The sequence below is a fragment of the Watersipora subatra genome, chromosome 7, assembly GCF_963576615.1.
Source record: "Watersipora subatra chromosome 7, tzWatSuba1.1, whole genome shotgun sequence".
Classification (NCBI taxonomy): domain Eukaryota; kingdom Metazoa; phylum Bryozoa; class Gymnolaemata; order Cheilostomatida; family Watersiporidae; genus Watersipora; species Watersipora subatra.
Genome location: NC_088714.1, coordinates 48,030,760 through 48,055,638, shown reverse-complemented (window position 1 = coordinate 48,055,638; position 24,879 = coordinate 48,030,760). Strand labels below are relative to the sequence as shown.

Below are 24,879 nucleotides of genomic sequence, written 5' to 3'. Positions count from 1 at the left end.
GCTCGCCTGTTTGTTTGCCTCTCATTTCGGCTGTTGCTTTTTTAATAGAGAAACACATGGAGAGTGTTTGCAGCAGGCGTGTTTATGTGAAGATGTAATGGGATAATCTGATTGCTGAATATAATATTCTGGTTGCAGTTGGAACTGAGGGAGCAGCAGAGAGAGTATGGAACTTTAGAGACCAAGCCTTCAGTTAGAGATCAGTATATTGATGACTTCTCTCAACCTGAGGAAAAACAGTAAGAAGAATTTATTATAATATTCTAATCAGCTAATTGTACATGTCACTGCTGATAGTTTGATAATCGTCTGTTCAGTATGGAGGTCTCACCATTCACCTGACGAAAGTTGAACGCTATGTTTGGTGTGCATTTGTTTATGTTATTGCTTGTTGGAAAGTCATTTGAGAAGTACGTATCACGCCATAACATTTTAAACTGACAGTAAATATGGATATAAGAGGACTCGACCTCGGTAACTAACACTCGGAAATATTCTGTAAATTATGAAGACAGGCTATAGGCTACAAAGGTTGTTTCATTTACAGCAGTGTTTTCTGGTCCAAAGCATTTTACCGGAGTGCAAACCAAAGGGCTGTTTTATCATTTTCACATTTGTGTTTATTGTAAGATATTACTTCTTTACCATATTTATCTTGTGAAGTTTTTTTTTGTTGACTTACATATAGTTGCAATGTAAGTTTACTCAGACACGCTTGAGATTATGTGAGACATTTTTTTAAGAAAACTCCCTGGATCCTGGTGTCTACTAGCGTATTCTTGTTCAGACCAATGGGGTGAATCCCTAGAGTGTCACAGGCTATTTTTACACCTGGAATATATCACAGCTCATTTCTCAAATATTTGTTTATTTGTTAGAAGCAGTAAGGGCTCGTTGTCATCTGTGATACCAGAAAATCAGAGAATTAAGTTGCGACTATGGCAGCCATACACGAGACATTATCCAAGTTTTCCTTTTTCAGCAGAGTTGTTCAGTAGAGAACAAGTATGGCTTATAATTGTGTTTGAGGTCATAGACCTATTAACTATACCTATTAACTATATATAGACCTATTAAAGTATAGTTAATAGGTCTATGGTTTGAGGTATTTCCTTATCTTACGCAACTCCATGTTTATACAATATCTATAGACTTTCCATCTGACATGCTCTTCAAGGTAATAATTATTTTAATTTAACAGAATAAATACCATAAGTGTAGTCAGTAATCATTTGTCAAACTGCATCCTAAAATATGTGTATATTTGTAACTACCATGGTTCAATATCACTTCATCATAATTACATTGAATAGGAAAGTGTCGCAGAACCAAACCTTCAATGTGTAATGGCTCTATTTGACATCATTCCTTTTAGACCAGAGCAGGAGCAAGAACTACCGGCGGAAGAAAGAGAAGAGGCCTCTCCTCCACCCGTCGTGGAGGCAGAACCTGAGGCCGTAGTTGATGCACCAGTTAGTAAAACAGAAGGTGTGTCTCTGCCACCCATTTCATTTAATCTGAGAATAAAACCCTGCTTATCTTTTCTTGTTACTTTCAGCTGACATCACTAAATCTTAGTTGTAAGAATAAGAAACTTTGATCTCTTCAGGTTTTAATAAAACACAACCGGTCTTTTGTGTCCTCAGCAAATCTTCTAGCAAAAGACATCATGGTTCATCTCTATTCGCTTTGTGTTTCCTAAGGCCAGCTTTTCCATTTGCACGTTACTCTGTTTTCCATCCTGCGTCATAAAATTAGTTCACTTGGTACAACTGCTTAACAGCCTCTGCAGCATTTTCAACGTTTCTATTTGTTTGTTTCGACATGGAAAAGCGGGATTTTCCTAACCTCGCATACACCTACCTACTCACCACTAATCAGCTCTTGCATACTGACTAATGATCCTAGTACCAACGCATGTGGCCATGTATTTCAGAGCCAGGTGTGAGTGATCCCATACCAATTGATGTGGCGGATGCTGCAAAGAGCAGTTCTAAGTTGAGCTCCCCTGCACCCGAACCAAAGAGTAAGCAGTCACCAATCTTTTCTCGGTTTGATGTCACTTCCTATCACGCCTTTCACCCTATTCTCTTTGTGGTCTATTTCTTTGATTGCCCTCCCAGTCTTGTAAGCTTAAATTCATGCGACTTCACTCAAACCATTACAGATTTGACATCCATTGCTTTAGTTATTCTTCCAACCCAGTCTCTTCACTATAAATATTGTTTGCTATTGTCCTTTCATCTGTGTTAGAAGGAGGTGGAGAGGGAGCCAAGTCGCCGCGTCTTGAGGGTGTTATACAAAGGAAACATGAGTGGGAGACAACAGGAACTAAAGCTAGTCATAGAACATGGGATAAGCTGTATGCAATCTTACATGACAGCCAAGTCTCTTTTTACAAAGATCAGAAACATGCACGATCGGTAAGTTGGCTTGATTTGACTTGCCAATGGTATACATTCAGCATTGATTGATATTCCATCCTACAGTGAAGCTTACATGGTATGATTTGACGGATAGTGGGCAACTCATATCAAGTTGTGAAGACAGTTTTTTTTTACAAAATGATTGTGATGAAGTTAGCTTCGTGGCAACTTCACAGAGCGTGTGAAGAGCAGTAAGAGTATTTGTTAATAAAACTCTCAGCCCGTCCAACTCTAAACCTTGTTTGAACTGACAAGCTCTGTCTTAACAGAAAGACAGTAAAGCAAATAGAAAAGTGTTTGCATGCTCCATCATACTTGTTGCTTCGTTACTGCATAATTGGAACACTAACATTTGCTGAGGGTTGTCCTAGATGCCTAGCAAGTTTTTATGTCTTCGAATAATATTATCTTGGAATGTTCATCATAGTCTAGCTTTAACATATTGTGTCATTACTTATCTGACAGGAGCCACAAACATTAGTGCGGGGAGAGAGACCAATCAAACTGGAAGGTGCCGTGTGCGAGGTTCCAACAGATTATAGCAAGAGGCCACATGTTTTTAGGCTAAACTTACCCAATGGGGGACAGTATTTGTTGCAGTGCAAGTCAGATGTAAGTAATTTACTATTTCTTTGGTCGGATCTTGACCTTCTCATTCAGGCTCCATCTTGTTTTGTGTATTCAATTATCTCACAGCATCGACTCCTGTGTTCAGGCATCTTACTACTCAACTATTGCCGCCAAAATTGTAGTACATAGATAAACCAGTTCCATACACCTGTATATAAAATAACTAGCTGTGCTACCCAGTGTTGTCCAAGTAATAGAAAAGTCTTTGGACAGAAAGTTTATTTGTATTTAATTTATAACAACATTTGCCATTCTAACTTTCAAACTACTGTACATATCATGAGAAAAGTTTTTTGTCCTATCAACAATGAGAAGTAGTGAGAGTTGCTCGCTATTAGCTTGCGTGCTATTAGCCAGTCCGTTTAACAATGTGAGCAAACAGCCTCTTGTGACGTTATGCGATGACTCGGTCGTACACAAAGCCGTTAGGTATTTGCTCTCATATAATGACTTATATTGGCAAGCTAGCAATTCAGTTTCTTTAGTCAAGTGGGTAGGGCATCCGACTGGTGAACGGCAGAGCCCGAGATTGACTCTTCTTCGGTGTGGAATCTTTATTGCAACATTTTAAGATCTATAGCCGGAATGCATACCAACATACGGACATACTTTGAGAAATATATATATAGATAATAGATAATACTGGTTATCACAAAACTCCAACTCTCATCTATAGGCGAGACGACTCGCTATAGAGTCGTTGACTCCATACCGAGTCATTTTGCTACTATAGAGTCGTTGACTCCATACGTCTTGTAATCAATTTAGTTCATGTTTATGTATGAACATTTTATTAGCATTAATAATCAACAAAATGATGTTTTTTATTACATGCCAAAACCAAAATAAGAAAACAGAAATCAGGAATTATTGAATGAGTTGAACAGATGTGTTTCAAAGTTGGTAATCTAATAGTATTGTTAACGAGTCGGGATAGTGGATTGAAGGTTGTAGTAACAGAAAGTTCATAGACTGAAACATACATTGTGAATGTAGTACATTTATGTTGGTGTCACGAAATAGAAAATGATGTTATAACTTCTCCACAATCGAAATGTTTGGGCCAGTGCAACTGATGTTAATGCACTGATATCAGTTGATGGGGAGTGCTTTGACTCCATTACATCTCTGTCACCCATTTTACACTAGGAAGAAATGCAACATCTTGCAGATGGACTGTATATTATGATATGCGAAGTGCTTGAAGATAGAAAGTGTTTTATTATTTATTACAAGTGTCTAGTTATTACAGTCTAGTTTTGATGCGTTGCAGGAAGAGATGCAGGCGTGGTTGAGGGAGCTGCAGGAAATAACTGGCAATACAGTGACTGAAGCTGTCACTGGCAAAGCACAGACGATGCCAGCCAAATCCTCTTCAAAGAAGGAAGATTCTGCCAAGAAGAAGGGAAAATTCACTTTGAAGAAAAAGTAATAATTGTGTGACATCGAACATTTTTATTCCCATTGTTGGTGTCAGCCTTTTTGCATGTACATATAGAGCTGTCTGTCTGTCTTTTTGCTTCCGTCTAACAGCTTGAGTGGGGTTGTCTCCTTTCTCTGTTCCATAACATTTGTCATCACTGCACGTATCTCAGCTGTCCTCAAAGCCTGTGTCGTGTCTTCTTTGGTGTATTTGCTTTGCGCGAGGCTTCACTTGTTGCATGTCTGCATGTTTTGTAGCCTAACTTTGGAAAGAGGGGACTTGGTTTAGCCACGGGATTGTGGACTCTGAATCACAACTATTTACACATGCTAGTAAGGCAGGCATACGGTTGGCGTGTAATTAAACAACACGTTGTCACTCGTGTTTGTGTTAGTGTCACACATAACACCCTTTGGTTTGGTGTCTGTTGAGTGATTGTTAACACCTAGCACCTAGTCGAAGTTTGTCTTGAGAATGTGTCTGCGCTGTGTTGGCTTCTTAGTTGGTTTAGTGTGCTTCTCTCTTACTCCGGGGTTTTAAAGGGATGTTACTTATGTTGTGATTGGCTCTTAGCTAAGTGTATCAGCCGTGTTCTAGTGGTGATGAGCATTTGTTATCTGTTATTATAGAACGGAGACAGCATTCTAGAGTGTGTCTGTCGCTGTGGCTTACGCGGCTGCATAAGGTCGTCTGAGTCACATGATACTCTCTTGCCTTTTATCATCAGTCTTCTCACCCGGATTATCCTGTCTTTAATTAATCTTTGAGAATGAAGAAGTCTGAATCCAATTAATCCAACCTTCGCGATTGGTTACTTGAGATACATAGTTTGTCATATACGTTAATCAATAATAGTGATAGAGACACTATTTATATACTATATATATAATATATATTCGTATGCATAAACAGTGCTTAGCTTTCTTTAGTAAAGCATTATATTCCTCCTGTTGAACTAGCATACCCTGGTGTTTTATTCTGCCTCATTTTGCGTGCTGCCGATACAGTTCATGCTTTTATTAGTTCGTTTGGCAGCATTTATGTTGGAATGGTTCTCCATCATTTTTTTGTTGTAACTCCGTAATGTTTTATAATATTGTTCAGCCACATCGGACATTATTCTTTGGTATCACTCATGAAGCATTTACCCTGCTCTAAGCTCAGACTATTTACCAAAATGGTGAACTGAATAGCAATACATGTCTTAGTCCACTATCCTTGCTTACCCTTTCTGTGATTATACCTCGATGTTAGCATTGGTCAGCCTATCCTAGCTTTAGAATACTTTCGCTCCTTCTCTCATACAAACAATAGCTGCGTTACACGGTCTATCTAGCTCGCAGCATCTAGAAATCATTTTCAACTGTATTTGTCCACGATTTTATTATATGATATGTGATTATAATGATTATAAATAAAATAAATGTGCTTTGTAAAATCGCTTCTTTATCAGGTCCAAGATTACGCTGTCTAAAAGATTGTTGGTTTTGTAAAAACACAAGATTAGATTGTTGCTATCAAACAACTTAGAATTGCATACAAGCCATCTTGTTTTGCAAAATGTAACTTTAGTAGATGTTTGTTGAGTAGCCTGAAACAACTGGAATCTCTCGTCACCACCCCATTTGGTTGGTCTCGCTGTTCGAGGAATTAACTAGTATTCAGTAGAAAGGCTATATGCATGTAGACCAGCGACAGGTACTGCTCCTCATGTCCGCTTTTTGGCATCGGCTAGTATAAACTCGGCAGCCCTTTCTGCTATCATCATAGTTGGAGCTTGCAAGTTGGCTGATGTTATGGAAGGCATGACTGAGGCATCCACAACCCGCAATGATTTGACACCGTGCACTCTGCAATTTACAATTGTGTTGTGACCAATCACAATCAAGTTTACTTAGCATAAGGATAATGTGTACAGGCAATAGTGATGCGCTGTAGGTTAGATGTGTCTATAAAATCAAAGTAAAGGCTATGTATCGCTAGGAAACAAGGCTAAAGCGGCAGAAAAGCAAAAGAGTGTAGCTAAGGCGTCGAGACTAGTAGTTGTTAACAGATTTTGTCGATGTTAATAACCATTACGAAAAGAACTTGGCGCGAGACACGGATGTTTGCCTGGCAAAGGCAAGTCTCTAAAACAAACTTATAATCTGTCTAACAGGTCATGAGTTTTATTGGTCTATTTTGAAGTTAGCTATCATTTCATGGTCTTTCATGGCATACAGGCCAATCTTGTTTCACAAACTGACAAAAAGAGATACAATTTAGCAAAATAAAAATAATTGCTGTATAGCAAATTCTATTTGTATCGTTTAGCCGACAACTCCATCATGTGGTATTTACAGTAGCTCATTGCAGTTCTGCAAGTTCAAGCAAGCCATTAACATTCTAAAACAGCAAAGATGAAATGTATACATACAAACTACGTATGTCGGTACTACTACTACCTTAGCTTGGGATCCACTACTGCCATTGAGTCGCGTCCCATCTTGCAAGAGCCAGCACCATGGAAAGATGTTCCCGAGTTGTACTTTATGTAGCAGTCTAGGTGGTCATCGGTGTATGGCAAGAACTCACTGCAAATTCTTTCTCTTTCCTTGTGCCTTTCATCAAGTAAATAGCTGTTTATCGAGCTCATTGCAGGTGTGTGGGCCAATGAATGAACAAACTTCAGAGCTGAAACATCCAATCATCTCATAAACAATGCTTGACTGATTAGCATCATTCAACTAAAAAAATGGGTACTTTAGAACATGTTTTATGGTGTTTGTTGGTAAACTAACAGTTCTGCTTTTGATTTGTTTTATTAATATTCACACGACTTTGGAAGGTCATTGTCAAAAATGAACGAATGTTATCTTTTGCAATTTTTTGTAAAAATTAATTGTAAGAATCATTTTATTTACATTACATTATAGTGAACAGAAACTACTAACAACACACCACACAACATTAATATATAAAGTATTTTCACAATCCAATATAAATATATTTCATATTCTGACGAACTTCTTCAATATTGTATCATCTCACGCAAAGTATTTTCATTTTGAGAATAATAAAAACTTATTACCAGTGATCATGTTACCTACACAACGCTACTCCAATATTTACAAAAGCAAAACTCAGTCTTCAGGTACTACAAATACAATACGTCGAGCATTCCATGTATTCCATGTATAGCAGATAATCCGTTTATGTAAGTTTTACTTAACTTAAAGAGTTTATGTAGAGTTTTTGCTTCGTATTTCGTCAAACATACCATAGAGTTAAGTAATGTAAGTTCATGTAATGTAAGTTCATGTGATGTAAGTTCTGAAAGTGCAGGTTTCAGAACTTAGGTTTTTAGGCTTCAGCGCAAGTTCTCAAATTTGACTTTAATGACGAGAATGTCATAGTTAGCCTTACAAATACCGTTTTTTCCTTTGACGCACTTGGGAGAGAAAATGACATACAGAGTATATCTATTATATTATATACTAATAGCATGATAGTCTAGTGTGCTGTGACAGATTTTGTTGAGTAGAAAAAGAGGCAAAATTAATTGACATTGTAAGTGTGCGTTTCACTTAAGGTAAAATTGTTGTAATCTTTGACCCAAAACCAAGTGAAAGTGAAAATAAAAAGAGAAAAGTTGTCAATACAAACTAATACTACAGTTACTGTACATTCAGTAAAATAAAAAAGTTAAGTTTTATATTTTCTTTTTTGAGGGACTGAAGAGGTGAGTTTGAAAAAATCTTGCAATGGATTAGGCTATTTATATCTATTTTACTGCTCATATAAGCTAAAATTCCTATAAAGTAGGTGTTCTCGAAACAGATTATTTACATTGTAGGAAAATCTACTGTATATCGCATTTTATAAAAATGCATGTTTTGGGTAATGTTAATTGAAAATATATGAACCCTCGAAAACCCCCAAAAACCGAAGAACCATCGAAAACCTGTTGAAAGACTGGGTAAACGGAAAAAGATGCCACGAATAAAAGCCCGCTTTTGCAATAGGAGAAGACAATTACTAATCAAGTCTACTTGAGCACACTCTAGCATTACCTTGCTTCATAATAGCCCGGTCTCTAGGATGAGACAGAATCTGGGCATCAATCAGAGGTCTTGACATCGGATCACTGTTTTTTAGTCTAACAGTACCCCTGCTCTTAGGATTTGCAATGGCTAGCACAAGGGACGTGCCATACGGTCTATCACGGTTGCTGTAATACATATCCATCTAAAACAGAGCATCTAAACACGTCGGCATGTAAACAGCCTTCAAATAGCCTCTGGATTATCAAACATTTACAATATAATAATGATGATGATCAGAAGATTATGTATGATATGCTATTTTGAGGCTATTTATCTCTTTTACTGTAGCGAAACACTTACGGCTTTATTATCGAGATTAAGGAATTCATAAACGTATCTGGAAATGCCCCAGTCATAGACTCCTCCTCCTAATGGCATTACAGCATACATAATCTGAATCTCTGGCCTGTCCTCAAGGTCATTTGTGCTTGTCTTAAACCAAGTTGTTTCATTAGCCGATAGAAATGTCATCGTAGTAAACATATTCCCGGAGAGCATCCCTAAAATGTCAAGAACAGCGAGATCATTCAATGTGGATGTCGGTCAATACTTCAGGGATAAGGAAAAAAAATGTAATACCTATGATATAACCTGGCTGACGCTGCCAGCTACTCTATCAATTTATTTCACTTGATCGCTTTAAACAATTGGTTACCACGCAACACCAAAAGTTATTTATAGTGAAATATCTAATTTTACAAATAACGGCTGTGGAACTAATTGCAAGCACTGCGTAAAATATTAAAAACATTTTTTTAAATTTAAATACCTATGAAATATAGTACTGAATGATTGCTCTTCCTTTGTTTACCTATTGAAACCTATCGTATTAGGAGCCTATCACAAATTTTTATCTTCATCAACTGAAAACCGGCATGAACAAACTGGACAATTATTTTCTGAGCTTGCGTAATGATACAAGATCTAATTAAAATGCTAAGTGTGAAGTCTGTGTTACGGACACCCCACAACAAGGTTGCTCACTTTTTGTAATAGAAAGTTACTTCTTCGAAATCTCAAATGCAATCAAGTGAAGCATAGAAGGGGCAGCTGTTAGACACAAACCTGTACCGTACAGCAGATACTCAACGAAGTTCATCGGGCTGAGATCCCAGAAAGAAAGGCTTACTCCAGGCAGAGTATCTACAAACACATTTTCGGAAATAGCTGCATGGTCGTGTAGGTTCTCTCCTACTCCTGGTAAATCAGCTACAAGTTCTACCTACAAACAGTTTAATGGACTCAAGGTTTGTTATAGTGACATAATTGTTCAACTTACAGAACAGCTGTAGTGAAGTATTCATTTAATTTATTTTTGTTTTGAAAAAAGTTAAATTTGTGTGGGTTATCTATGTCATGCCTGAACAGCTTTGCAGCAGCAGTATACACTCTGAGGGCTAGACCTCAGTCCGGCCTAAAAGAATATGTTTTAAAATGACATGTTTAAAAGACATCAGAATAGAATTTCTAAAGTCCATTGCGTGCACCATTGATTAGATTTTGTTAAAATTGGCTGACTCTTTACTGACAATCTAGTGGTGAAAAAGCACAAAGTATTTGCATTTACAATTAAACTACTGGTGTGAGTATGACAAGTGTTTAACAGTGTTTAACATGCAACAAGCACTTTAGTTGGTAAAAACAGACAAAAGAAAAATGCCCTTTATTTAAATTTTAAATGTTGACTCAATAAACGGCATCTTTGTCATTCTTACCAATAACACACCTACAGGCAGTATCCTATTCACCCTGACACTCAATTCATATGAAAACCTTGGCATCCATATTTGTGTCTTAAACCTGGAGCACATAGGAGACTACAGCACAGAAATACAAAACAGTTCACTAGCCATAATTCAAGATTGTGTTTTTTTATGAACGGAAAGCGTAGAAAGGATGAAACATTGATAGTAGAAAATTAAATATGCAAAATTGCTCCTTTGGATGGAGCGCAAGGCCTTGCATCTCTCTAATGGTATGTCTTGACTAGTTCTCATTTGAGGATAAACCATACATATCAACCTTCAGATAAACAAACTTAAGAAAATAAGTATGTTTTAAAGTGGGCCATTTCAGCTCTGCCAATTGAAATACTGCCTTTTTACCTCACGTCCCAAATAGTAGCACATATTCGTGGCAGAAAGATACTATGCACCCCCTTCTATACATATCTGAAACTTACTTTGTGTTCTTTCAGGTGTTCCGCCGGTCCAATCCCAGAAAGAAGCAGTAAATGGGGAGAATTGTAAGCTCCTGCGGACACAATAACTTCTCTTGTGGCTGAAACCCTGTGAATAGCACCATCTCTCTTAAACTCCACACCAGTAGCTGTTCTGTTCTCTATCAATATCTAAACAACAAATAAGGGAAGAGCACAGTGAGGTGTTGCGGTCAAAGTCATGATGTTGTATGCTCCATGGAATATAATCATGTATACTCATAAAGATGAGTTCGCAAACTTGTGGAAGGGAAACTAAAAAGGCTGTGTTATCTAGTGTGTCTCTACCGGTTTCTACTTCATAGAGTGCTAGTACCCTGGCAGCCCCATGAGCCGTGAGAGATAATCAAGTGTAATAAGTATCAGCACAATTAATCCGCAAGGTGGTAGTGTGCTTGGCTAGGAGACAGAATATCTGGGCTTATTTCACTGGTGGAACAAATTTTTGTTAACCTTTATGGATGGATGGACACAGGTCTTATTATAGTAAAGATTTACTTTAGCAATTGGTATGCGATCATAAATGGCGTATTAGTTAGCCTTTATCATTGGCCGAACTGTGAGCCACGGGCATATATTATAAAGTTTGAAGTTTAATATTATTGTTAAAGTTATATTTTTCAAGTTAAATAAAAAACAAATGCTTGGTTAATGAAATGAGGCTAATTTTTTCATCATTTCATTGCAAATAAGCCACTAGATAGCTCATAGTACTAACTTCACATATTTCAACTAGTTTTTTTGTAAAACATTTATATCTGAGCATTTTTCATTGCTGACTTAAAGTGTCTTTAACAACCCAATTTTACTACCATTTATATTTATATTTTCTCAACAAATATTTTTTTAACATTAACTGTGAGTGTGTGTATTTGTGAACGTTCACTGTGATGCTAAGTTGTAAAAACATCATTTGTAGGAGTTGTACTTCCTACAATGATATAATTGTCGACACATGCCCAGGCAAGGCTGAGAAGAATATAAGTAACCAAATAACTTGCAGCTGTGATGTAAGTTTACAAGCTAAAAAATAAACCAACCCAGCTTATATATTAACAAATCTGTGTTAACAGCGTCGGTTTATGCTTTGAGTTATTTACATTCACAATCTGCGAGTTATTGCTTATGCTTATGCTTTGATATTTTAATTTAAATTATGCTAAATTAGATGTATTATATTAAATATATTATATATATGTATAGTATAATACAGTAGTATATATTAATATATAATATACTATATATTACTATATTATATTAAATATATTACACATAAATATATATTAAAATATTATATATTGCATAATGTAATAATATATATTTATATATAATAACAAAAAAAAATATATTGTATTGATTAATTACAAACTAATAAAAATTGGCACTATACCAATACAGTACTAATATGGCCGAGAGATGAAATTTTTGAAAAATATCGATCTTGAACACTTACAAAAATGACAACTTTAGCAGGTGACCTTGATACGCTTTGGTTTCAATATTCAATATTGTTAGATTTTAATTCAGTTACTTAATACTCTATGCACCAACCAGAAATAATTAGGATGAACATGAGGGTGGGTATAAACAACGGCTACCTTCAGTACATGAGAACCTGTCAGTACATGAAGATTACTTCTGTCCAAGGCTGGCTTTAAATACGCTGAAGAGACACTCCATCTCTTGCCATTGTACACAGTTGATTGGATGGGCCCAGAGCCTGTTCATGCAAATAAAACAACAAGTTGCCGTAATCTCCCAAGTATACTGCTTACTCAAGTACAATAATTGAGAATGAATAAGGGAGCATTATATTTGGGTTATTATGGTACATTCGAGCTTCCAAAATTGCGTTGACATGTAAAATATCTACTAAAAAGTAATCGAGCGGTGGCTGTAACAACTATGCATTCTTTTAACGGCCTGTCATACAATCAGGTTTTATTGTAAAGCACACTCAGACCAGCTGCTTACAGGGCATAAATTTAGTTTGTTTATTCGACGTTTGTCATCAGCAGCAGTTACATGTAACTGACCTACATAGGGTGTCCTACATAGGGCAATGGAGAAACAAATATTTTCTATCCAAGCTCTTGTTGCTGATGAGAAGAAGCTCTCTAACTTTCTTTCGTTTTGATCCTTCATTACTAAGAATTTTAATCACCGTTACTTTAAAAACTAATGTTTTGATGGCAGCCATTTTTATTTCTCACTTTTCATATACATTTTAAATTGTATTGTATGCATGACTTGAAGCTATTCGCACTGTATTGTTTGTGTATTGCAGGTTAAAAGGTGTCAGCTTGTCATCTACATATCAATGAAGCAATATTTTTATTTTTCCAGTCATTTTGGCAACTTTTACTCCAATTTTTTAAGTATAATAACAAATGCAAAATGGCCCCCAAGCAGTCAACAAACCTGCCATTTAACCTACATAAAGCAAATATATAGTACAGTAGACGCTCCTATAGCGTAAATAAGCCATTCCATGAACATTTAAGTTATAGGGATTTTAGGTTATAAGAACAGTAAAATACATTTAAACTACCTAATCCATTTCAAGATCTTTCCAAGCTCATCCCTTTGGTCATGCAAAAAGGGAAAAACTTTACTTAACTGTTTTAATTTGTGGGCCGTACCGTAACTGCAGATTTATTGTTTGCATCGCCAACTTTTCTTTTTTTTTTCTGAACAATCTCATTGATTTTATAGAACATGATTGCGGTAAATTTACAACAAGTTGATAGGGACTGCATATTTTTAATGTTCATATACAAGGATTTATTTTTCTAAAGAGAAGTCTATTCTGCCAAATAAAGCTAATAACAAATATTTTGTACGCCTACAATAAAGCAAAACAACAAAATATTTTTACTATAAAAAGCAGTTCAACCTGTTCGTCGTCTATCACTATCCAAGGGAACAAGGTTTAGATTAAAATAATTTTCGACGATACTACAACTCATGACATTAAGACTGGTAGACCTACAGCTGCACCAATTGATCACCTTTGTATTTAGGAACAATTGTGCGAGTATCCTATTCGCCTTTTTGTCGACACGTTTAATGATTCATTATGACGAACTAGAATGTCGCGAAAGTTATATATAATAGATATAACGCTAAACGAACGGCGCTTTTTCTTCCGCAACAAAATAAACTAACATTCAAATCGATTTTAAAAACTCGCCCGACTTGACACTTTAAATTATATGAAATGTTTTATGTAGTAGTAAGCAAAAACTTCACATACATTTTTTACATTATCTAGAATTTATGTTACGTTACAATTTATATATGTTATATATAAATTCACCTTGTCTTACCCTGCTTTGTTGTAGGTGCAAAATATGTGGAAATGTGATTACAAGCTCTTAAAGCACAAACACGAACAGTTAATCGCAGCCATCACAAAAACGCCGTAGATCGGAATCCCTTTCCAAAACGGCTCAAATGGGACATAGCTGAACAAGAGAGCTTCTGTTTACACTTTCATGCAACCTCATTTGTCGAAATACTTTCACAAATATACTTCACGTATCAATAAAATCGTGTCTATTGTCTTTACGCGTCTGTTTAATCATCATTGTAATGCAGTCATTTTGAGCACTGATATCTCAAAACCCACCGTGAAAATTCGTTTAATTTTCTAACCTTAGCTCAAAGGAGTGCATATCATCCTCTGATAAACATGACAAGCCTGTTGGTCACCTGTGATAGTCAAAAATGCTACAGAAATTATTCGCGATGTTTGGCAGAAAGTATGGGTCACATGATCAGATTATGACTAGACGATTAGACCAAGCCAAAACAAAACTGTAAAGTAGCGAGCATCTATATTTGATACTGACTTTTTAGTGAAATCCAGAGGTGCTTGTCATAAACCAATGTTACAAGACGTTTTAAATTGAGCCTTTTATTGACCTTTAAATTCATGTGATAACATCACATGTCAAAACAATAACCAAATTGTTTGAGTATGTCAAAGAAATATATTGATTCCAACCTAAGGCGTTTTCTTGATGGTGGCGGTTTACTGTTCGTTTTTGAGCTTTTAAGAGCTGGTAATCTCATTTCCACATATTTTGCACCTACAACACAGCAGAGTAAGACATGGTGAATCTTTTTATTGCTAGTCAACCTTTAAGGAAGAAGAGATAGGGGGTAGAGAAGGGATGGATGTTAAGGAAGAAGAGATAGGGGGTACAGAAGGGATGGATGTTAAGAAAGAAGAGATAGGGGGTAGAGAAGGAATGAATGTCAAGGAAGAAGAGATAAGGGGTAGAAAAGGAATGGATGTTAAGGAAGAAGAGATAGGGGGTAGATAAGGGATGGATGATAAGAAAGAAGAGGTAGGGGGTAGAAAAGGGATGGATGTTAAGGAAGAAGAGATAAGGGGTGGAGAAGGGATGGATGTTAAGGAAGAAGAGACAAAGGGTGGAGAAGGGATGGATGTTAAGAAAGAAGAGGTAGGGGATGGGATGGATGTTAAGGAAGAAGAGATAGGGGGTACAGAAGGGATGGATGTTAAGAAAGAAGAGGTAGGGGGTAGAAAAGGGATGGATGTTAAGGAAGAAGAGATAGGGGGTACAGAAGGGATGGATGCGAAGGAAGAAGAGATAAGGGGTAGAGAAGGGATCGATGTCAAGGAAGAAGAAATAAGGGGTAGAGAAGGGATGGATGATTAGAAAGAAGAGATAAGGGGTAGAAAAGGGATGGATGTCAAGGAAGAAGAGATAGGGGGTAGATAAGGAATGAATGTTAAGGAAGAAGAAATAGGGGATAGAGAAAGCTGGGAAGCTATGGAAGATGGAGAAGCATTAACAATCTAGTCATTCAACATTGCAGATATGTTTCCGCACCGAAATTGGCTTACAGACTTTTTAACAGACTTTTGTATGATCTCTATTTATATTAGTATATTTTGCTATTTTTAAATATCTAATAGTTAAATAAGTCAATTGCAAATAGCTGACATAGGTATTTATTGAAAAATAATGACGTTTTTGGTTGTTTTCTGATCCCTATCTCACTCATGCGAAACTGCGCACCTCATTCAGAGATCATATAGCGTTTACGAAAAGGATTCCCAGGGTTTTCCATGGCGTTGCGGTGGTTTTGACTGAGTGAGATAGTGATCAGAAAACAACCAAAAACGTCATTATTTTTTAATAAATACCTATCTCAGCTATTCACAATTGACTTATCTAATCATTAAATATTTAAAAAGAGCAAAATATACAAATATAAATTGAGATCATACAAAAGTCTGTTAAAAAGTCTGTTAGCCATATTTGGTGCGTAAAAATACCTCAACATTGAGGCAAACTGGATATGGGTCAAGTACAACAACAAGATGGCATTTTGGCAACAAAGAGGCAGCAGTAACTGATTGTGTCATAAAGGCAGCTTGATGTGTTGTCAATATGATTTGTAGAATAGCAAGGTCGAATTACCCAGCATTCTCTCTCCATTGTAGTTAATATTCCGCATCACACCAAGTTCTTCTGAAGCATTCAGGATGTAGTGAGATATAGTATGGAATGTTACCTCTTCGTTTACATGCTGTAGCCCTTGTTTGCCCATGCCTCCGGCTGCAGGTAGAGAGATCACGTAGTTACATAACTACTTGATGTCAAATGAAAAATCAATGATGAGATCTAAACAAGCGTCAGCCTCGAGAAGTGTATGTAAGCAGAAGTGAATATGATGCCTTGGAAACACTGGTGACTTGGCATTCGCTGTTTATGGATAGCTTATATCTACATATATACCAGTATATAAATACATGTATGTACAGATATTTATGTATATATACATATACATGCATATACATGTACCTATATGTATACGTATACATGTAGATGTACACACATATATACATACTTGTATGTGCCTTTATTTTCAAAAATCAGTGATTGTTCCCTTGGACAGTCGGTTAAAAAGAAAGTTTTTGGCAAGTCAGCTGTTATGAGAAAACAACTGCAAACATAGCATCCATTATTCTACATTCTGAGTTAGATGTAAACTACATGCGCTTGAGTTTCTTCTTGTTCAAATAAGACAAGTTAGTAAAAACCGTTTTAGTTTTCAAAGTTGCAAATAAAGGAGTCATAAAACAAAAAGTTTAATTTAATAAATCGACTAGAAGAACAAATTAGACAAACTTAATACACCAAAAGTGAATTTATGTTTATTAAAACCATTATAAACATATTATCACCTAGTTACTGAATGGTCGAATGATTTACAGCTGAATGCAAAACAAAACTGGCTGACTTTCCGTTAATGTACACTTCCTCAGGTCAAGTTAAACTCACCTTGAGAAATGCTACTAGCTTGTTCGATCTGTTTGAAGAATGGCTCAACATCTGTCCATGACCAACCAGTTGCGCCAGTTTCCTCCCACAAGTCATAGTCACCAGGACTTCCTCTTGTGTAGATCATCATATTTATAGAGCTCGAGCCTCCTAGAATTTTTCCATGAGGATGGGGCACTTGCTATGGGTAAGAAGCAAGCACTAGAAGTTTCCCATGAGGATGGGGCACTTGCTATGGGTAAGAAGCAAGCACTAGAAGTTTCCCACGAGGATGGGGCACTTGCTATGGGTAAGAAGCAAGCACTAGAAGTTTCCCACGAGGATGGGGCACTTGCTATGGGTAAGAAGCAAGCAGCAGAACGGATGAGATACACAGCAGAAACAAAACAAACAGAATACTGGAGAATTGGTCTCAAAAACCCTCAAAGTGCTTCTTTTGGCATAAAAACAAACTGACAAAACAATGATTCAGGATATAAACTTGTGGCCGGATGAAGTCATCGAGCACTGCTGGGTGTTTACATTAGCATTCTCTTATTACCAGCTAGCTCTGAACCGATACAAGAACTTAGGACACTGAAGGGGAGAACTGTGCAACCCCCTCATCTTCCTCAGGTACCGACAGCTAAATTCCTTAACTCTATTGATGTTTTGTAAGAACTAGAATCTGGGTGGGACAACAAAACAGTAACTCTATGATTCTTTGAAATGGCTGCAGGCTGTTTTTTAAGATACACAAAGTTTATGCTTTCTCAAACTTTTGGTCAACAATATTATGTGACAGGAAGGCTACGTAGCTCCTATATCAACAGAATACAACTTATAACAGAGTATCATCTAGAATTCTAGATAAATAGTCTTCAAGACCTTCAAATGAAGGTCAAGAAGAAACTGACCTCCATTTCAACAAATTAGAGGTGATTGGAGGGTGAGTGAATAATTATGTTAATGCTAGACATGACCCACAGGACATTGTAGTAAAAAAACCAAACGAAATTTGATCACCACGGAATCGTGCGGTGTGATTAGTTGAACTTTTGACTCCATTTTTACATCACCACAATTCTGCGCAAACTTAAAGTATCTTTGAATAAAAATATTGCTAAAAAGCAAATTTGTAAACCTGAGGCCCTGACAATTTGCAACGGCTGTCATCAGACAAGTGAAATTTAGGCTCCTATACTACTATGTTTTCAATGTATAGATTATGCATATTTGGAGTTGTGCTCACATTGAGTTACCGTGTGATGTTTCAATGGACACTCAGATTAAAGCGGGTGCTTTGCTAAAAACGATAAATAATTTTATGTCAGAGGACGTAGCGGCACAGTCCTGTCCCGTTTAGCAGCACAGGTTCAAATTGGAACAATTCAAGTGTGGAAAATGTGTAAAATGGAATAGCTTACGCCGCATCTTCTTGCGCATCATCAGCAAGTGTTGTTTGCATCTTCCGCAAGCATGAAACAGTTGATAACAAACTCTGAGTAACAAAACTCGCTTGACTTGCAAGTTTTTATCCGTTTTCATCTTGCAGAAGACGCAAATTTGCGAATTAATCTGGAATCCGCCCCCAGATTACTATAATCGTCATATCTGCTCTGCATTTCATCTTGTTGAACTTATGATATACATACAAAGGCTTAATATAAACATAACTCTAATGTAAAGATTGTCATGAAGGCAAATATAACTTTGTGTTATCACAAAGGGCTAAAGACATCTAACACCTCACCCTGTTGTGACAGGCACCTCCTGCATACTGCTGAGGAGCGCTAAGATCTGCCCAATAAAGTGACTCTCGAAGGAAGTTTAGGGGAGAGGCGAAAGGAACGTTCATCCAGAAGGATCCTTTCTCATCGCTATTTCCTGCTTCTAGCAGCAGCACCTTATAGTCTGGGTTGGCGGACAGCCGGTTGGCGAGTACAGAACCCGCAGTCCCTCCACCAACTTCAAGATCAGAACAAACACAGTTGACTGTCAACTCTTTCAAATCAAGAAAAACTTCAACAGCTAAAAGAAGCTTTCAGTTACACATAATAATAATATGAATAATAATATTAACTGGCACCGTAAACCTTTTCATTTCACATTGATACAGACAAAACGGGGACGGTTTATGCAGCCACTCCTTGAGCTCACAAAACAAGCATAGTTAACATTCTTCTGATATACGTTCTTATGATTCTACATATGTTCTACATACGTTCTTATGATTGGATGAATTTGGCAGTTTAAAAAGACTATTCCATTTACTACAAACTAATATTACAAGTGTTGGACATAGGGAAGCAATTCTTAAATATGACGACAAATTATTACATTTCTGTATGTTTTAAACAGTTTGTGTCATCATCTGGAGAAGAAACATAAAAATAATGTTTGTGGGTGATTAAAGCGCTCAAGTATGAACAATTTTACACGTGATTTATTATCCACATAAGAGGGTATCATTTAGCATTTCAGGAGCAAAGCAAACCAGACTACTAAAACTAGTTACTACCTATGAACACGGGCTATTGAGAGAACCGCTATATGTGCAGATACAAAGATTTAGTGAGAGGCCAAATACTAATAAACAATAACACATTTCACAAGGTTCATCAAGTGTTCACAATGATTAGCTAGGTTGATAGTATTGATTTCTTTGAAAGAAAGTATAACATGATCAATTACACTGGCAGAATATTTGACATACATCTTCTTGCCCTAATGACATCAGGAAGTCGCAAATGACAAACAACACCTGTGAGAACTGACAAACAACAGCAGTTCTAAAATGATCCGCAACAAATCACACATTAACCAATTTTAATTGTGAAAAAACACTCTATGCCATGTAAGAAGTGACATGACACTTAGTAAGAAGTGACAGCTTATGTAGAATACGAAGTGACACTCTTCAACAGGTAAGACGTGAAACACACGAGCGAGTAAGCAATGACAGATCAGTAAGAGATGACACTGAACAATAATCCCGAGCCTTCAAAAAACTGAGTTTTTGTTGGTATGTCGCTGAATACATCATCTTGTATGCTCTAGGTGCTAACACTGTCTCACCAGACATTCTTCTCAAATAGTAGTACTGTTTTACCACACATTTTTTCCAAACAGTAGTACTGCTGCACCACATATTCTTCCCAAACAGTAGTACTGCCTCACCACATACATGTAGTCTTCTCAAACAGTAGTACTGCCTCACCACATATTCTTCCCAAACAGTAGTACTGCCTCACCACATACATGTAGTCTTCCCAAACAGTAGTACTGCCTCACCACATATTTTTCCCAAACAGTAGTACTGCCTCACCACACATTCTTCCTCACCATTGGGTACTGTTGTTTCACTTACCTATGATGAAGTCATAGCTGGGAAGCCACTCGGGTACAGATGGCGTTTGGAACAGTCGATAGAGTACTATAGCAAGAAATATGCCAATAGCATAGCGTAGCCAGCCTAGCTCCATGCACACCGGCTTGCCGGGTGATTTCCCACCACACTACTTCTTGAATCGTTCAACCTTGCTATATGTGAATAGCTGTACAATTGCTTCAGTTTGATAATGTTCACCTTTCAAGATAACCAAGATGAATTATATACTGTTGGTAGGATGCAACCCACTTGAGGCTTTATAGCCTCTGCCCACGTGATACTAATTGATTGATATGTCACAGCTGAGAGAGAGGAATGCAGGCTGTTATTGTTATTCGTAATCCCTAGAGCAGAGAAGCTTGTTATTTGCCACGGCTGACAAATACATTATTCTATTGGTTAAATATATCTCTTTATGTCCAAATTTATATATTATTTTGCACAACATTAATTTTTCAGTAATAATGTCCAATAATGCTGCTAAATGCTGTCATCAATGAAAGGCTATCAACAGTCTAAAAGCTAAATGTACAATTTAGTTTGATTTGGTCATTGAAAGGTCAATGAGAGGTTATTGCACAGATGTGACAGATGTCATTGCTACTACTGCAGGCAGTCGATCTGATATGCTGATACACAATTGAAGACAAGATTGACTTATCATCAGCCAATGTCACCGTATTCCCCATGATTTGGAGATTACAGCTACCTATCTAGCCAAGTTATGTACAGTCATACCTTAACATACAAGTGCTCCAACACCCAAGAAAATTGAGATGCAAACAAAATTTCGAGCTGATTTCTGCCTTGAGATAACAAAAACATTTGAGATGAGAGCCGGTTCTTGATGGCCACTAAATGGTTGAATATGCGAGAGGCTGTTTTCGAGAACAACATCGCTCGGTCTTTTTGTCAGTCTGGAAAAGGTTTTAAGAAGGTCAGCTAAAAGTTAGAGTGAAAGGGAGGCAGAAAGCGCCAAGCCAGAAACAGGTAGATAATAGAAAATTAAAATGAAGACAAAATTAAAGTTGAGTATAGTAAAATATTAAAAGTTAGTTTTAAGCTTGTACTTAGTAAGCTAAATTCATTGAAGTTTACTTCAAAGTTAATGTTATGTTACGAAACGTGGCAAAAGTCTAGCGTACCAAACACATTGCTGTCAAGTCTCTCTCACCCCTGCTGTTAGTCACTACATCTGCCTTGAGGGTAAGAACTCCATACAGTACTGTAGATAGTAATTTTACATATTTTGCAGATCATAACCAGTAAATAGGTATTTGTAACTTTGTGGGTGTAGGTACTGAATTACAACAATTATAAATACGTTTTTTCCACCGTAGTACTCTGTTTTAGGTGATTTTTTCATAGTATGGGAGTGGATTAATTTGTATCAAGTTATTTTATATAAGAAATATTGCAATGAGATATGAGAACATTGACATACGAGCTCAGAATACATTAATCTCAGTCCAAGAATGCATTAAACTCATGTGTCTAGGTATGACCGTATCTTTTAAAAAATCAAGCTAACGGTGGGATTCTAAGAAAAGGCTTATAACAACATGAATTCACAAAAAACTGTTTGTCAAAAATATGCGAATGCTGAAAATTCAAGATGTTGCAAGGGGAGAAACCCATTGGCTGAGAGATATCGTCAAAGAAACATGGCTAACTGTCAGATTCTAGAGGTGAATAAGATCGTATAAGCAAAAAGATTCAAACACAGTTGAATAATGGTTGGCTACAAGGCGATTTGACAAATCATAGTGTACTAACAAGAAATTGATTTTCATTGGTTGAACGTATTGCTATAAGAAAAAACTGTTTATATCACTGAATGCATTCCGTCTGCATGCATTCCGTCTGCACGCATTCAGAAAAGTTTAGTAGACTCTAGTTGATTTGCATGCAGAAACTACTGAATATGTTAAACAATTTTTTCTCCGACAGTTTGTCCGACTGTTTATTGATGTCGATTACGTCAGCAACTCTTTTTAAGGTTACTTGCATTTAAAAGTTTGATAATAATCAGTTTTTTGAAATTTTAGTTGATAAATAAATAATTATTTAGCAAAATGTTATAAATTCTGATATAAATAGCAGTAATAATAATAATTACAGCATCTGATCTTAAGTAACAACTGGATCCCACTTGTAGAGGCTGAAATCTTTCAAAATTACCATTTTTTTGTTGAAAACTGTTTTTTTATGAATGAATCTTGTAAAAAAGTTTCCATGGCTTTCTTACATTTCCATAGCGCCAAGCATAGTCATATTCTCCCAACATGGAAACGTAATGATTTGCTAAGAGAAAACAGCTTTTATAAGCCACAAATAACTTGATTGTCCTTAAAGATGAGCTTGGACCAGAGAAGTAATACAAAATAATATAAATGTAAAGCTTCAATTGGAAGCAATTTTTGTTTTTGTAGACCTACCCAGTCCAGAGATATAATATTTTCAATACGATCTTGTCTTGGAACTCAGATTCAAGTAAAAGTATATTACATCATCATCTTGTCACAGAGTAGAAGTGATAGCTAAATTATTAACAGAGCCAGACTAGTAGGTAGCCAACTATGACATTAATCTCAGTACAAATCTTTGCAAAATAATTAGAGGCTAAATGAGTACCCTTTCGGAGGCTAAATAATATATGAAAATCCACAAATAGCAAACAATGGATTGCGGTTCAATACCCAAAAGGCGACTGGTGGTGACAGGAATGACATCCAATCGCAAGTTACTCTTTGCTACCGTTGTTGTTCCCAGTTGTTGAGGTTTCCTTACAACTGGTTGGTCTCTTTGCATGACGGTTTTCTCGGCATGACGGGTCTCTTGGTTGAACTTTGACGTGTTCACCCAAAATCACAGAACCATTGTTTACGCTCTTAAAAACACTGCAGAAATCATTCCGGATCTTTGACACAATTCTGACCCAAACAAAAGCATCCCAAGGAAGTCACCGTTGAATATCTGCCTGTCATATACCTGCTCTAACATATGGAACATATAGCACACGTATTACAATATTTATGCACTAGTCTAGTGCACGTCTGACAGTGAATGTTTGGAATTGAGTCTTCCCTTGGCCATTGTATCATTTGCTTCGAAAGCCAGTCATGTTTTATATAAACCAATAATATAATATTAGCATTAAGCCTTTCGTTGCCAGGGACTTACTCCTGTTTACTTAGATAGCCTGCAGCACGCCTTTAGATTTTCTATGCATGTTGCTACACTGAATTCATGACAACATTCAATGACCGCGTTCATTGATGGCAATAGTCCTTCATGCATGTGATGGAACATCATAGAGTTTCTAATCACGAACCAGATCTAATCGATCCAAAACCAGGTCGAACCGGTCTGCAAATCAAGGCGCCATTCCCAGTGAACCCGCGCATCAGACAAGTAGATGAAGACATGGAGATTGAGCCAATCGTGGCTCATGCTCAGACCGACCCTCTGGCAAAATAAATAAAGCACTGCAGAGGCTGGTGGTTCAGATGGCGGAGTTGCAAGCCAATCAATCCAGGAGTGTAGACAGATGCCCAGAAAGAGAGCTCGTAACAAAATAACTGCCAGTAATTAATTTTTTAGTTATTTCCACTGTAAAGCCTGGTTCCCATATACGTCGCAAAGCACCGGCGACAGCACCGCAGGCTATTATGGTGAAATGTGAACCTACACGCTGGGTACTGCCGGTAGTTGCCGGCGGTCAACGCAAGAGATTAGCGCTGTTCAAATTTCGTGAAAAACCGCAGGCAAAACCTTCCCAAAATTCCTCGTACAGGTGAAGGTCACCATTATCCAAATGGCATGGCGCAGCAAACCTTTTACGTGATTATGCGATTTTGTTTAGCGATGCAGCATTGTATATGAACAGAAGCCGCCGAACCTAGCGTCGCAAGCATTTTGCTGCGCAAGTTACTGCCGGGGTCACACAATCTATATGAGAACTAGGCTTAATGTTCGTCTCGTAATCTATCCTCGGTGATGACTATTGCTCTGTATATGGTTGACTTGTTCAAACTCAAGAGCTTGAACAAGTCCATCATATACATGTACAGAGCAACAGTCACAACCGAGGATAGATTACCAGATAAAAATTACATAAGATTGACAGATACTTCCTTCGAACAACGCCACTGAAATCATATGTCAGTTTTTACAAATGAGTGCAAAAGATCAAGCACTGAGCTAAGTATGTATATTTGGAAATTGAAGAACCAAAACGTAAATTATAACATCAAGTGGAGCATAGCGAGAAGAGCAACATAATATAATAATAAAACTACAGACGGATGTAACTTATCTCTATATGAGAAATTCTACTTTATACGCAAACCTAAAACCACTACTTTAAACACAATGTGTGAACTTGCATCAAAATGCAGACAC

The 24,879-nt window shown here is 37.0% G+C and overlaps 2 protein-coding genes across 5 annotated transcripts in view; one reads left to right on the top strand and one right to left on the bottom strand.

The window, feature by feature from the left end:
- Nucleotides 1-5,917, top strand: part of LOC137399495 (spectrin beta chain-like) — a 52,743-nt gene extending 46,826 nt beyond the window's left edge. For all 4 annotated transcript variants that reach the window (XM_068085634.1, XM_068085633.1, XM_068085632.1 and 1 more), the window contains 7 exons: nt 139-239; nt 1,376-1,488; nt 1,937-2,026; nt 2,254-2,423; nt 2,892-3,038; nt 4,330-4,484; nt 4,737-5,917. In XM_068085634.1, coding sequence (XP_067941735.1) covers nt 139-239; nt 1,376-1,488; nt 1,937-2,026; nt 2,254-2,423; nt 2,892-3,038; nt 4,330-4,484; nt 4,737-4,767 — 807 coding nt within the window. In that variant the 3' untranslated portion in view covers nt 4,768-5,917. The remainder of the gene's footprint in view (nt 1-138; nt 240-1,375; nt 1,489-1,936; nt 2,027-2,253; nt 2,424-2,891; nt 3,039-4,329; nt 4,485-4,736) is intronic.
- Nucleotides 5,918-6,057: 140 nt separating this feature from the next.
- LOC137399496 (L-sorbose 1-dehydrogenase-like) lies at nt 6,058-20,691 on the bottom strand. Its single transcript, XM_068085635.1, has 11 exons — nt 20,455-20,691; nt 18,838-19,052; nt 17,106-17,286; nt 16,242-16,379; nt 12,381-12,502; nt 10,747-10,914; nt 9,630-9,786; nt 8,865-9,064; nt 8,532-8,706; nt 6,924-7,152; nt 6,058-6,329 (listed from the first exon to the last, which is right to left on the bottom strand). Exons 1-11 carry the CDS (start codon nt 20,567-20,569, stop codon nt 6,188-6,190), a joined length of 1,842 nt encoding a protein of 613 aa, XP_067941736.1. The 5' UTR covers nt 20,570-20,691; the 3' UTR covers nt 6,058-6,187.
- Nucleotides 20,692-24,879: the final 4,188 nt, after the last annotated feature.